This window comes from Danio aesculapii, chromosome 5 (assembly GCF_903798145.1).
Source record: "Danio aesculapii chromosome 5, fDanAes4.1, whole genome shotgun sequence".
In the NCBI taxonomy this organism is placed as follows: domain Eukaryota; kingdom Metazoa; phylum Chordata; class Actinopteri; order Cypriniformes; family Danionidae; genus Danio; species Danio aesculapii.
In genome coordinates this window covers 65,781,898-65,795,428 of record NC_079439.1, presented here as the reverse complement: position 1 = coordinate 65,795,428, position 13,531 = coordinate 65,781,898, and the positions used below count along the sequence as shown (strand labels likewise).

Sequence of the window (13,531 nt, the reverse complement as noted above, 5' to 3'; positions counted from 1 at the left end):
CATATGTCCATCAGTGTGTGGTCTCCAGAAAATCGACAGTGACTCATTAATAAACGACTGCAGTCAGATACTGCATGAAACGTGCACTTTTTTCCTCTTACTATTTATATATGTGAAATAAAAAGGACTTTAAATGGTGTGTACGCTAAGGATTACAGCATTCATGTATCATTTATTCAATATCTTTATTTCTTTCGTGGCAGAGCATTACCGTGGACACATGGCATGTCGACCTCCATCCACTGGCAAATTGACTCCAGTTATAAATGTTGCTGCATCAGACGCCAGGAAGGCAATAGCATGAGCTACTTCGTCTACTTCACCTGGTCTGCCCAGAGCATGGGTCACTTTGCACTTCTCAATGAACTAAAGCAAAGTGGAACAAGTGCTATTGTTTAAAAACATACGTTACAGTGACAAACTCATTAGGAATGTAGCAATAATCAATATATTGACTTGTCGCACAATACATAGACATGAGCTCAGTCATTTATGGATGCAGTATAAAATAGAGCAACTCCAGCATTATGGATGTGAGATTTGCAGTAAAATGACAATATCATCACTTACAATTATTTCTGGGACAATATATCGCACAACAGAAATTATTTATTCTAACCTGAGCATACTGTTCCTCATCCAGTCCTGCACGCTTGTGAACTTCTGTTATAATCACTCCTGGGCTGTCAAGACAGTTTAACAAATCATTTGCTATCATCAAAGTAATAATTGTACATGTAAAGTATGACAACAATTAAACATACCAAACTGAGTTGACACGTACTTGCTTTGATGCCAACTCTACGACAAGAGAAAGATGAAAAAACATTTATTTATATGGTACAGTCTTTCTTTCATTACTGTATTGTCTGTAAATGAACAGAGAAGCTACTTCACAGCTAGTTCTCAAGTCAGGTGATTGGCTAGGCCATTCTGCAGCTTGATTTTCTTTCTCTGAAAGCATTTGTGAGTTTCCTTGGCTGTTTTGGATCATTGTCTCGCTAAAATGTCCACCCTGGTTTCATCATCCTCCTGCTACTGTAGATGTTTGACTGAAGCAGCGAATATTCATTTAATTATATTCTGAAGAACTACTGATAGATTTTAGCTGCTGTCTGAGCTTTCCATGCCTTTCTACACCTCCCTTTCTTCATGTGTTCAATACTTTGTTCCCTGCGTCATTTCACTTTATCACACAAAACTTCATTTGTAAACTAACTAGATTTGTTTTCTTTGCATATATATGGATTTCTTTGGTTGATCAACATCTGGTGAATATTTCGTCAACACCTCCTATAGAAATATGGTTTTTGAGAAAAATGGTGAAGTGTTCAGTACTTATTTTTATGTATAAATGTATACAATTTAAAAACTCATCTGACAATCTGCTTTTACTGGTAGCTGGTCTTGTGAATGACAATCCTGATTCCTGAGATATCTCACCAAGTGCAACGCAGCAAGTGAACTGATCGATGGCGGATTTGGACATACAGTAGGCCAGTACACCAGGAAACTATAACAGACAGAACAATGAAGATCAACCAGAGCACAAATGAGTAAACTAAAGAACAGTTTATTTATATGGTTAAAGAGATCGTTCACCCAAAATGAAAAATGTACTCTAAAAATGCTAACTATTATTTACTCACTCAAGTGGTTCTGAACTTTTATGAATTTTGTGTTTTATTCTGATTAACACAAAACAAGATATTCTTAGTAAATCCTAACCAGCCATTGACATCTATAGTAGGAACACAAAATACCACAGTAAAAAAATAGAGCATTCTTCTGTATATCACCCTTTCTGTTCAACAGAAGAAACAAACTTAGTCATGTTTGGAACAAGGAGGACTAGTAAATGATGACAGATTTTTCATTTTTGGGTGTACTGTCTCTTTAATGGCTCATTTGGTGCTGATGTATATACAGTTGAAGTCAGAATTATTAGCCCCCCTGAATTATTAGCCACCCTGTTTATTTTTCTTCTCAAATTTCTGTTTAACGGAGGGAACATTTCTCTTCAACACATTTCTAAACATAATAGTTTTAATAACCCATTTCTAATAACTGATTTATTTTATCTTTGCCATGATGACAGTAAATAATATTTGACTAGATATTTTTCAAGACACTTCTATATAGCTTAAAGTGACATTTAAAGGCTTAACTAGGTGAATAGGCAGAATAGAGTAATTAGGCGTTATTGTATAACAATGGTTTGTTCTGTTGACAATCGAAACAAAAAAAAGCTTAAAGGGGCTAATATTTTTGACCTTAAAATGCTTTTTAAAAAATTAAAAACTGCTTTTATTATAGCTGAAATACAACAAATAAGACTTTCTCCAGAAGAAAAAATATTATTAGACATACTGTGAAAATTTCCTTCCTGTTAAATATCATTTAGGAAATATGTAAAAAAGAAAAAATTTCAAAGGGGGACTAATAATTCTGACTACAACTGTATGCATGTATGCATGTATATATATATGAAAGAATCAGACTCACTGATCGCTGCCCGTTCACACTGGATACATTCACAATCGAGCCTTTAGTTTTGATTAGATGTGGCACGCAGAGATGAGTGAGATGATACACTGATCTGAAAGAAAAGAAAAGGCTTGATTTTGTATCTGAAGTCATCTTTAAGGCTACATTGACACAGAAGCAGAATTTAGCTTTCTTGAATTGGTGTATTTGATATGGTCTCACACACACTGTAAGGGCGCTTATTGACAACCTCATTCTGTAACTGAACTTGCACCCATAAATGTTCAGGACCTACAACCACAAGCAGCCGTCTCTACTGGAGTGATTTAAACTGGGAGTGCTAGACGGTCCATGAAAAATGAATTAGGAAAAAAAATATTTAAAACTTAAATTATATAATAAATAAACAAGAAAAATAATTAATTAAAAGCTAATTGATATAAAATAAATTAATTAGTATACAACTAAATGAAAAAACAAAGGGAAATATAAAAAAGTACAGTACTATGAGTAGAAGGCAGTTCATTCCACTAATAAAGGGACTAAGCTGAAAAGAAAATGAATGACTAGGAGTAGAAAAAAATAAATATACATTTAAAAATGTAAAAAATAAAATCCTAAAGTCAAAGTGGAAAGCTGAATCAAAATCTTGCATTAAAAGTTGTCCTAAAACTATTGAACACCCATTCTTGTACTAGGACATTTAAAAAAAATTTTTTGATCCACTTCAAATGCTAACTGTTTACACATATTTACAATCTTTTTTGGGCATTTTTGCCTTTATTTGAATGGACAGTAGGATAAAATGAGAAAGAAAAAGGCGTTTGGATAGGGAAAGATCCAAGAGCCGGGACTCAAACTAGGGATGCCGTTGCACTATTTGTAAGCACACTAACCACTGGGCTATCAGCGCAGACATATTTACAGTATTAACAGAATTTATAGTTTATAGTATTTATAAATATGAACAAATTATTAAAATATTTCACCATACAAATTAAACTATATTAGAAACTATAGAAACTAAACTCATACAATAACTCTTTAAAAATTTTAATTATTATTGTTTATTTATAATTATAACAATGTTTGAAAAACAATGACTTAAATATTTACAATTATTTAATTGATTAAATAAAGCATTGATATTAAACAATTTTTTTTTTTAAATAAAATATTTTTTTAATTATATGCCACCTTTTTCGTGATGTTCAATTCGTTTAACTTTCAACTAAAACACGAGGTAAAAAACAGAATGAAAATCAAGTAACATAAGCGATAAAAAAAGTATAAAGACATATACAAAAAAACCCAGAATTATTAATGAAATAATTCATTTAAAAAAAATTTGACATTTAAAAATAACTAATTTAAAAAAATACTAATAAATGTCGAAAAAAACACAAAACCCTTTTACTCTATTACACACCACCTTACACGATTAACATAATCATATTTGACGGCCCACAGCATCTAAACAAATGGTCTCAAACTCAATTCCTGGAGGGCCACAGCTCTGCATAGTTTAGCTCTAACCACCTCCTCCAGCTCCAACTCACTCCTACTTAATAGTCTCTAGCAGTCTTGAACACCTTGATTAGTTGGAGCAAAACTGTGCAGAGCTGCAGGCCTCCAGGAATCCCGTTTGGGACCCATGTACTAAACCAACAGTGTCCAAACTCTGTCCTGGAGGGCCGGTGTCCTGGAGAGTTTATCTCCAACCCTAATCAAACACACCTGAACCAGCTAATCAAGCTCTTACTAGTTAAGCTGCTGTCACACTGCACTTTCCTCCCCATAGACTTCCATTCATACGCACACGAATGTGTCAGTGTGACCGCAGCATCATACTAGAAACGTCCTGGCAGGTGTGTTGAAGCAAGTTGGAGCTAAACTTTGCAGGACACCAGCCCTCCAGGACCGAGTTTGGACACCCCTGATCTACTAAATCTAGTGCATGTGCATAACACCAGGTTTACCTGACATTAACAGACATGACCTTATCATACTGGGCCATATCAGTGGTCTCTATGCTGCCCATGGCGAGGATTCCTGCACTGTTGACCAGGACGTCCAGCCTCCCGAAGTGAGCGATGACCTCCTCAACGGTCCTCCTCACAGTCTCCTCATCTGTTAAATCTCCTGCCACCAATAACGGCTAAACAAATCAATCAACAACAGACACAGGGACAAAAATCAGGATTTATATCTCAAAACTGGGATTGTGTGGCAAGCCGTTTTAACGTTTAATCTATCAACTGCACTAGTATCTATAGTATAATTTCTGTTCACTTTAATTTGTCTTCACGGAAATTCTCTCTATTTTTTGTCTGTGGCAGTATATTACAGATAAGACGAACTCCAGGATCTCGTTCACAACTGAAGAGTATGGAAGCCTGTTTTCACCACTGAGTAATTAATTAGGTTATTATAGCAACTTCTTTTATTGCGAATTCGTAGTTTTTTTAAATCAGAATTTTGAGTTTATATCTGGACATTTCATGGTTTCCGCTATATTCATTCTTCCATGGCAGGGCGCCACACCAAAATTCATCCCGCCAAGGCTACATTACAGCTTCTCATTCAAAACATTCAGTCGTTTTTTTAAATAGCGGGTTATAAATCGCACCAAAACATATTAAAAGGTAAGTGAATTATAACAGTGCGAACTTTTCTGTAATCGTAGTAGTGCTGTGCGTTAATTGTTTAATCCTTTAAGGTGACGTGCTGACTGACTGAATGACAGGTGTGTGTGGCCAGCAAACACGATGTAGCTTTCAGTTTTGACGAACACAGTTTCCATAATTATATTTTATTTGTAGATAAAAATCTATAGTTCTGCATACAATGACTTTATCTTGCTGGAGTTTATAACCGTTTCACTTCAGGACAAATTAATGCCACTCTGTAGGTCTATTGGAGACATATTCCAATATATTCCTAGCAAATCTAATAAATGTAGGAGACATACTCGTTACATAAACGCACCTAAGCAGTGTTTATTTGAGAGCGCACAAGAAAATCTGCGCTTGAGCAGCGTATATTTGAGGGCGCGCAAGACGTTTTGTGCACGAACAGAGGAAATTGGCGCTCGAGCACAGACATTGAGGTAAAGTTCACTGTATATTCACACATTTAGAATTTCTCCTTAATAATTTATATTCAGAAAGGTATTATTTGTTAATTGTAAATCGTTAAATTATATTAGTAGCCAAATACTATCAAACAACATTGTACATTGTCAAATAAATAGCGCTGATTCTGTTTTGAAGTCATAACTTATAACAATATAGCAACAATATAGAACAAACAATATAGCGACTGTCACAAGTTGTCACTGAATGAATGTGCGAATTAAAAAGCAATTTTACCTCAATATATACTTTTTTGCAAACTTTGACAGATGAAATATTAAACGGTTACCGTGTATGTTCATCTCTGAGTGTGTTTACCTTCGCTGCTCCACAAGCTTCACACTCTTTCGCGACTTTGGTGAGATTCTCCACATCGCGGCCGTTCAGCGCCAGGCGCGCGCCCAGTTTAGCAAAGAGCAGCGCCGTGCCCGCGCCTATTCCTGAGCTCGCGCCCGTGATCAGCGTCACTTTGTTGTTTAAAGAGCCAACCTAAAACGCAAAATCATCATGTTTACGTTGAAGTGTGTATTACAACTCAGAAGCACCAGCACACACACATGAATACGTATTTTTTTTGGATTTCAAATTGAATTCTAATAATGTTTGTGAAAGAGCCTCAAACCTACTTTGAAAGCATTAGGAGCTGCCATTACGATTCAGATGAGTTCTGAGTTCACAGTTCTGGGTGCTCACGTGCTTTGGTTAGTGACGTCATCGTAAATGTAAAGGTCCGTTCCTTGACTAACACATATAGTAATTAATAAACGATAATTGTATAATTCAATCTTATGTAGTTTGTTAATATCTGCATGGCTCATGCTGAGTGCGAGATTAAGTTATTATAAATAACGTTTTTGTGTTTACCATTGTTTCCGGAACACTTGCATCACGAAAACTTCAAAATAATAGTCCTATATTTTGCCTTTCAAAATAGTTGGTTATCCAGAGGTTCTCAAACTCGGTCCTGGAGGTCCGGTGTCCTTCAGATTTTAGCTTCAACTTGCCTCATGGATGTTTCTAGAGAGCCTAGTAATAGCTTGATTAGCTAGGCCAGGTGTGTCTAATTGGGGTTGGAGCTAAAATCTGCAAGACCGAGATTGAGAACCTCTAGTTTATACACATAAAAGGCAGGGGGAAAATGCTGACTATATTAACTGTTTTTAGAAAACAAAGCTGACACATTAATATATGTATATTAAATAATATTATTTTGAAAAAATATTTTGAAAAAAAAAAAAAAAAAAATATATATATATATATATATATATATATATATATATATATATATATATATATATATATATATATATATTTATTATTATATATATATATATTTATTATTATTTTTTCCCAAAATAATATTGTGGAAAAAAAAAGCCATAAATCTAAACAAGTCAACCATTAAATTCCATTGTGGTTGATTTTTCAGGCTTTTTCAAATCATATCCATTAGTTTTTTCTGTGTTTTTGCTAAACTAAAACCTGTACTAAGTTTTACAGCATACTGTTATAGCAAATAAATGACCAAAGAGCACCAGATTGAGGTAAAGTTGGTTTTGTATTCGCACATTCATTTATTTTTGAACTGTGACAACTTCCTTATATTGTTTACCCAGCTACTTTGTATATTGGCTCTGAAATCACATGTAAATATGACTTCAAAACATACATTAGCACTATTTAATTGACCATGAACAATGTACTTTCACAGTCATTAATGTGATTTCACTATTTAGATTTTGCGAGAAAGTTGAAATGTGCGAATATAAAACCAACTTTACCTCAATGAGCACCAGACTAGAGCAATATTAACGTAACAGCATGAAACTGACAAAAAAAGTACAAAACATTTATTTATATTTACAACACAAGGCATTACGAGTATTTCAATCAATCAACCGGCAAAAGGGTTTGCATGGATCGTGACGTCCTTAATTCGGACATCATTAAGTGGACGGAAAGTCTTTTCATTAACAGGAAGTTTCTCTACTTCATCCAGAGTTTCGAGTCCATCTATAATTCTGTAGCAAAAGATGAGTTTGTGTTAGAAATCATTACCACCAATATAATTATAACACTGTTGAATACTCAAATAACTATTATCATTTTCTTTGAATGATCACATTATTAAAAAACAGACAATAACACTTAGCAAATCACTTACTTTCCAAAAACGGTGTACTTCATGTCCAGATGAGGCTGTTTTGCATATGTGAAGAAGAACTGTGATGCATTTGTGTTTGGTCCATTATTTGCCATGGCCACTACACCGCGGACATTGTGCTACAGAAAATAAACAAGTTATAGATGAACAGACAATTTAATCGAGACCAGGAATGATTTACTTACTTGTAAATATTAGTACATGATATGATGATACTACACAAATTACTGCACCCCAAAATAATTGCTCTAATATTGCAGAAGTAATGAAGCCATATGTGACCGTGAATATTCTTCTTCTTCATCATCATCATCATCAAGCCTTAAAAGTCAGAAACTCTTGTTTCCTTTTAGTACAAGGCTTAAGCTCAGCTTTTATGTACAGTACATTTGTTGCGACTACAGTTTATTTTATTTATTTTTTGTTGTGCATTGCACGTGTCTTCTTTGTCCCGCCTTCTTGTGTTGTTTTCTGTTATTCCATAGGCTCCCATTCTAATGTGATCCACGCTCTGATTTGCTGCTGGTCGCGGAGGCCCATAAAAAGGAACCTCCGGCAGGGTTCAGAGAGCTCATTTGTGGTGCGACGGTTGCTGGGAGTGGAGCTCCTGGAATTCCCTACCCCTCCGGCCGACGACCAACATTTAATCTTGTATAACTGTTCATGCGTTCAACTTTTTGAGAGTTTGAGCGTGTAGGGGTGGCCTGCCAATTTATTTGATAACCTTTGACTGTGTTTATGTTTAGGGAGGAAGGTAAGCTTCCTGTATTTTTCTTTAAATATTTATAGGTAATTTAGTTCATTTACTTTGTAGATTCTTTTGTTTGTTGTTTTGGCCTGTGGCCACCCTGAAGAGATGCTCCTTTAAAACTACTATTTTTTACTATAATAAATCTATTCAATTACTCTCAACTGAGTGTCCGAGTTTGGTTGTCGACCGAAGGGGACCTTTTGCAGTAAGTTTTTTTAATTTTGGGAAATCCACCACCCACAACACTTTTTTTTTCATTCGTTTATTACGCCCATGTTGTTTTCCCCTAGACTTAGGGCGTAAAAAAATTACTACATTATTATTAGTACATACTTTCAAATGTTCACTGAATTCATCTTCAAACTTTCTTCCCCAAATACTGGTTCCTCCTTTGCCTGTGCCTGATGGAAAAACATAATTTTGAATAAATCAACCAAGTAATTCATACATTTCCCAGAACTGGGTTGCAGCTGGAAGGGCATCCGCTGTGTAAAACATATGCTGAATAAGTAGGCGGTTCATTTTGCTGTGGCGACCCCTGATGAATAAAAGGACTAAGCCGAAGGAAAATAAATAAATGAATCATACATGATATAATATGATATGGTTTAAAAAAGAAAAAAAGGCTAACCAAGCATTCATTGATTTCAAAATTGTAAAAGTTGAAAAAAAAATACTGGAGGTTTTCAATCATCAAAACAATAAACGTTAATAAACATTTCTGCGAGATTAAATTTAACCACAAACAAGTGTGGCTCCTTTTTCCAGAACATTTAACCTTTTTGAATTGTGTTCGTTTTTTGCATTCACATGGCAAACATCAAAACCTGTCAGCATTTGTACCATTCTGATGCGAAAACAAATTAAAAAGTTTTTTTTTTTCAACTGAAAGTGATTATTTAAGTGTAACTCAGCTTCTCATCTTCTGCACATTTTTTAACATTTGTTTTGTTTTACTGAGGGTATTGATAAGCCCAAAAGTAGATCAAACTTGGATGCTAGCAGTTATAAGACATAGAATAAGGTCACATTCAGCATCAGTGTTGCCAAGTCTGCAGTTTTCCCAGGTGTTTTTGCTTCTATAGTAACAGTTAGCAGGACTCTCCTGGATTTTTGCAAAATAATAACTAAAACAGCATATTTCATTTATACTTATAATTACTAATAAAAATGTTTTTAAAAGAAAAAGTGTGTAATGCATACAGAGACGTATAATATATTCAAAGAGGAAAAACCACAATCAGCCGGAGGAAAGAAAATATATACAGTTTTAATCAATTCAGTGATGTAAAATATAATTTTAACTTATGGGAATGGCATATGCTGAGTTTAAGTATTGGGCTAGTTTTGTTTCCATTGGCTTACTTTTGCTTTGAAAACCTGGCCACACTGCTGAGCATAACAATTAATTTATTCATTTTACTTCGGCTTAGTCCCTTGGTGACCACAGCGGAATGAACCGCCCACTTATCCAGCATATGTTTTACACAGCGGATGCCCTTCCAGCTGCAACCCAGTACTGGAAACATCCATACACACTTACTCACACGCATACACTACAGCCAATTTAGCTTATTCAATTCACCTATAGCGCATGTCTGGACTGTGGGGGAAACCGGAGCACCCGGAGGAAACCCACAGCAACACAGGGAGAACTTGCAAAGTCCACACAGAAATGCCAACTGACCCAGCCGAGACTCGAACCAGCGACCTTCTTGATGTGAGGCAATTGTGCTAGCCACTGAGCCACGGTGTTGCTCAGCATAACAATAGTAAAAATAAAAATTCATGACTATTCAGAATAAGAATCATTTGTCGACATATTAAAATACTCTATTTAAGCATCACAGTGCAGCCTAAATAAACTAATTGTCATTTAATTATTCACACTTTGCAACTATCCTTCAAACCACTAGGCTTTACCAATTCATCAGCAAGAAATGTTTAATCATTTAAAACATATTAAAATGGAGTATGATAATACATTGTCCATGAAGACAGAACATTATTTCTCAAGGATGTTCACAAAAGTTATTTTAAACAATAACACAGACACTTTACTCATGTTTAATTTGCCTTTAGTTATATATATATTAAAAAATAAATAAATAAATAAAATAAAATAAAAATCACAAAAAATTGTCCTATAACCTAGCCCAAAAAAGAAAGAAAGCAGGCAATGAAATCTTAGATCAGTTACCTGTTGGGTCTCCAGTCTGTACTATAAAGCCTTTTATATTCCGATGGAAAATACAGCCGTTGTAAAACCCACCAGCGCACAGTGCAAGGAAATTCTAGGAAAAAATTACATTGGAATTAATGTAAAATAAAGATGGTACAAAAGCAACAATAAGGCTGATATACAGTGATATCCTCCTGAGACCCCGCCCATTGACTTGTGTACTCTGTAGTGGACCTAGTGTTTTCATTAATTTTCTTTAAGCTACTCTGTCAAGTCCTGTTGTACTTTGCAGAGGACATCCTGGGCTTTCTAGTGATATGTCATTTGATTGGCTGGTATGCTAGGAACCACTTCTTACACTGAATCCAAAATGGCCGGCATACAAACAAGCACATTTCATGGGAAGGAGAGAGATATGTAAAATTTTGTTTTTTTAAATGTTTTTTGCTATTATTATTATAATAAATATATACATTTCTTATAATGAACATATATATTTGTTTATTAAAGTGTCAGGAACAATAAATTTAGCTTTCAAAGCTGTTAAATTGTTTGTGTTTCAAAATATCATCCTTTTTCAAACGTCGACTACAGTGGACACCAGAACCATCTTAATCTAATTAATGACTGCATGTTGTAGGGGGCAGAACTGAAGCAGAGAGGATTCTTTATAAGATAGTTGAGGGAGACTCTCATATAGAGTCTGACAATCAGACAATTAGAGACAATTAGAGAATGATAATAAGTTTTACATCGCTTTTATGTTGAGTTTGTTTTGGATTAACATCACTTCGTTTTTGTTTTTTTGAGTTCGGCTCTCTTTAAGATAAACTGTTCCAGGAATTTCAATACAAAATTTAAAAAAATGGCCTTTGTTTTGTTTTTGTTACATTAATGTTGGATTAATACCCCTTTACAACCATATCCTGTACAGTTTTGTTGTCTGAGTTTGGCGGTTGTTTCGACCTAAAATGGTCCTGTGGTCCACTACAGCGGACATGTTGTAAAATTACAAATAAAAACAAAATGTAAAAACTCTAAATTGTAGAATTTTAACCAAAAGGATGTAGGAAATCACAGAAAAAGCAACAACAATTTTTTTCTTTGGGTCTCAGGAGGATATTATGCATGTGGGAAACAAGGAAAAAAAACAGTCTTACTTCACAGCTCTTTGGAGCTTTCTCACAGAACAGCTCTATTTTCATATCGCCGAGGTCTGTGTGCAGTGTGACAGCCTAAGAGATGATCAGATCAGCTTAATAATACAATTAAACTGCTGTTATTTAATTCATTGTTATCATCATACTTCCCCAGATAGAGGTAAAGTTAGTTTTATATTTCTACATTCTGACTTTCACCTTAATAGTGTAATTTCATAAAAGTATTATCTGCAAATTCTAGATAGGGAAACCATATTAGCAGCCAACTACTCTCAGAATACAGATTGAGGTAAAGTAGCTTTAACATTCGCACATTCTTCATTTAACGGCCCATTTATTGTTTAACATGTTAACTTGAATGTTGAGTATGAAACAGCATGCAAGTATGACTTCAACACAACATTAGCACCATACAGTTATTGATTAGCACAATGTAATTGACTGTAAAAAATGTTGTACTTTGATAACCATTGGCTGCTAATATGATTTCACCATTTAGAATTTACAAAGATTGAGGTAAAGTTGGTTTTATATTCACACATTCAGACTTTCTCCTTAATATATTTCAGAAATGTATTAATTGCAAATTCTAACCAGCGAAATCATATTAGCAGTCAATGACTATCAAAGTACAACATTGTTCACAGTCAGTTAAATAGTGCTAATGTTGTTTTGAAGTCATACCTACATGTAACTTCACTCCGAATATTCAAAATACCATGGTAAACAATACAGGGAGTTGTCACTGAACAATGTGCGAATATAAAACCAACTTTACCTCAATTTTGCAAAGAGTGCTTTTCTGAAACAACATTAAGCAGAAAGTCCAATCGTATGTGCGAATATAAAACCAACTTTACCTCAGTAGAATACAGCAATGTTCACAGATTGAGGTAAAATTGGTTTTATTTTCGCACATTTGTTCATTTTGAACAGTAACAACTTAGTTTATATTGTACTTTGAATATTTTGCTCTGAAATGGCAAGTATGAATACAAAACAACATTAGCACTATTTAATTGACTGTGAACAATGTTGAACTTTGATAGTCGTTGGTTGCTAATATGATTTCGCTATTTAGAATTTGCAAATAGCTCCTTTCTGAAATGATAGGATAAAGTCCGAATATAAAACCAACTTTACCTCAATAACTAAATTGGTCGGAGCATTGAGCGGCAAAATATATTTGTTACACAACTATTCAAACGATTCAAAACACTTTACTTGTTAGAGGAAAACAATAGGTAAAGAGTTATCTTACCATGTTCTAAAGCGCAAGGTAAAAATGATACGTTCATATAGACACCACAGTGCAGCAAGCACACCGCCTTCTAAGTTTGTGTTTCACTGTAAAACGTCCGAATATACTTAACCCTGAGAACTTTGGTTCCCATTTCACACTTCTGTGCAGTGTTGTCAACTTAGCAATTTTGTTGCTAGATTTAGCAACTTTTTTTTTTTTCCAAAAAGCACCTAGCAACAAATTTAGCCATTTTCAACATTAACATTAATTTGGCTACTTTTAGCATATTTTAAAAAGTGACTCAAGAGAGATATGGCTACAGGTTTCACTCAGTAAATTGCTAGCTCAGATTGTTTTTCAGAATTGTTCATTTACTGATATTTGGTAACATGTATAATTGTTGGTAGGCA

At 34.5% G+C, this 13,531-nt stretch overlaps 2 protein-coding genes across 3 annotated transcripts; both read right to left on the bottom strand.

The window, feature by feature from the left end:
• Positions 1-166: 166 nt before the first annotated feature.
• zgc:101858 (uncharacterized protein LOC449555 homolog) lies at positions 167-6,351 on the bottom strand. Its single transcript, XM_056458716.1, has 8 exons — positions 6,248-6,351; positions 5,940-6,110; positions 4,467-4,645; positions 2,506-2,599; positions 1,444-1,513; positions 765-801; positions 620-683; positions 167-366 (listed from the first exon to the last, which is right to left on the bottom strand). Exons 1-8 carry the CDS (start codon positions 6,269-6,271, stop codon positions 208-210), a joined length of 798 nt encoding a protein of 265 aa, XP_056314691.1. The 5' UTR covers positions 6,272-6,351; the 3' UTR covers positions 167-207.
• Positions 6,352-7,456: 1,105 nt separating this feature from the next.
• Positions 7,457-13,226, bottom strand: ppil3 (peptidylprolyl isomerase (cyclophilin)-like 3). 2 transcript variants are annotated; one of them, XM_056457089.1, is made up of 6 exons: positions 13,140-13,226; positions 11,879-11,953; positions 10,737-10,830; positions 8,870-8,937; positions 7,786-7,904; positions 7,457-7,642 (listed from the first exon to the last, which is right to left on the bottom strand). In XM_056457089.1, exons 1-6 carry the CDS (start codon positions 13,140-13,142, stop codon positions 7,516-7,518), a joined length of 486 nt encoding a protein of 161 aa, XP_056313064.1. In that variant the 5' UTR covers positions 13,143-13,226; the 3' UTR covers positions 7,457-7,515. The 2 variants fall into 2 exon arrangements, with proteins under 2 accessions (XP_056313064.1, XP_056313063.1); XM_056457088.1 differs by lacking the exons at positions 10,737-10,830; positions 11,879-11,953; positions 13,140-13,226 and adding an exon at positions 10,122-10,566.
• Positions 13,227-13,531: the final 305 nt, after the last annotated feature.

Coding starts and splice junctions, on each gene's coding strand:
- zgc:101858 (XM_056458716.1), bottom strand. CDS start 6,271: ATGGCAGCTCCTAATGCTTTCAAA. Junction 6,111..6,247: donor CAGCTCCTAATGCTTTCAAA/GTAGGTTTGAGG, acceptor TTTGCGTTTTAG/GTTGGCTCTTTAAACAACAA. Junction 4,646..5,939: donor AAGCTTGTGGAGCAGCGAAG/GTAAACACACTC, acceptor TGATTTGTTTAG/CCGTTATTGGTGGCAGGAGA.
- ppil3 (XM_056457088.1), bottom strand. CDS start 10,326: ATGAATTTTTATTTTTACTATTGTTATGCTGAGCAACACCGTGGCTCA. Junction 8,938..10,121: donor AGTCCAGACATGCGCTATAG/GTGAATTGAATA, acceptor TTTTTCCATCAG/GCACAGGCAAAGGAGGAACC. Junction 7,905..8,869: donor AATTCAGTGAACATTTGAAA/GTATGTACTAAT, acceptor TATTTTCTGTAG/CACAATGTCCGCGGTGTAGT.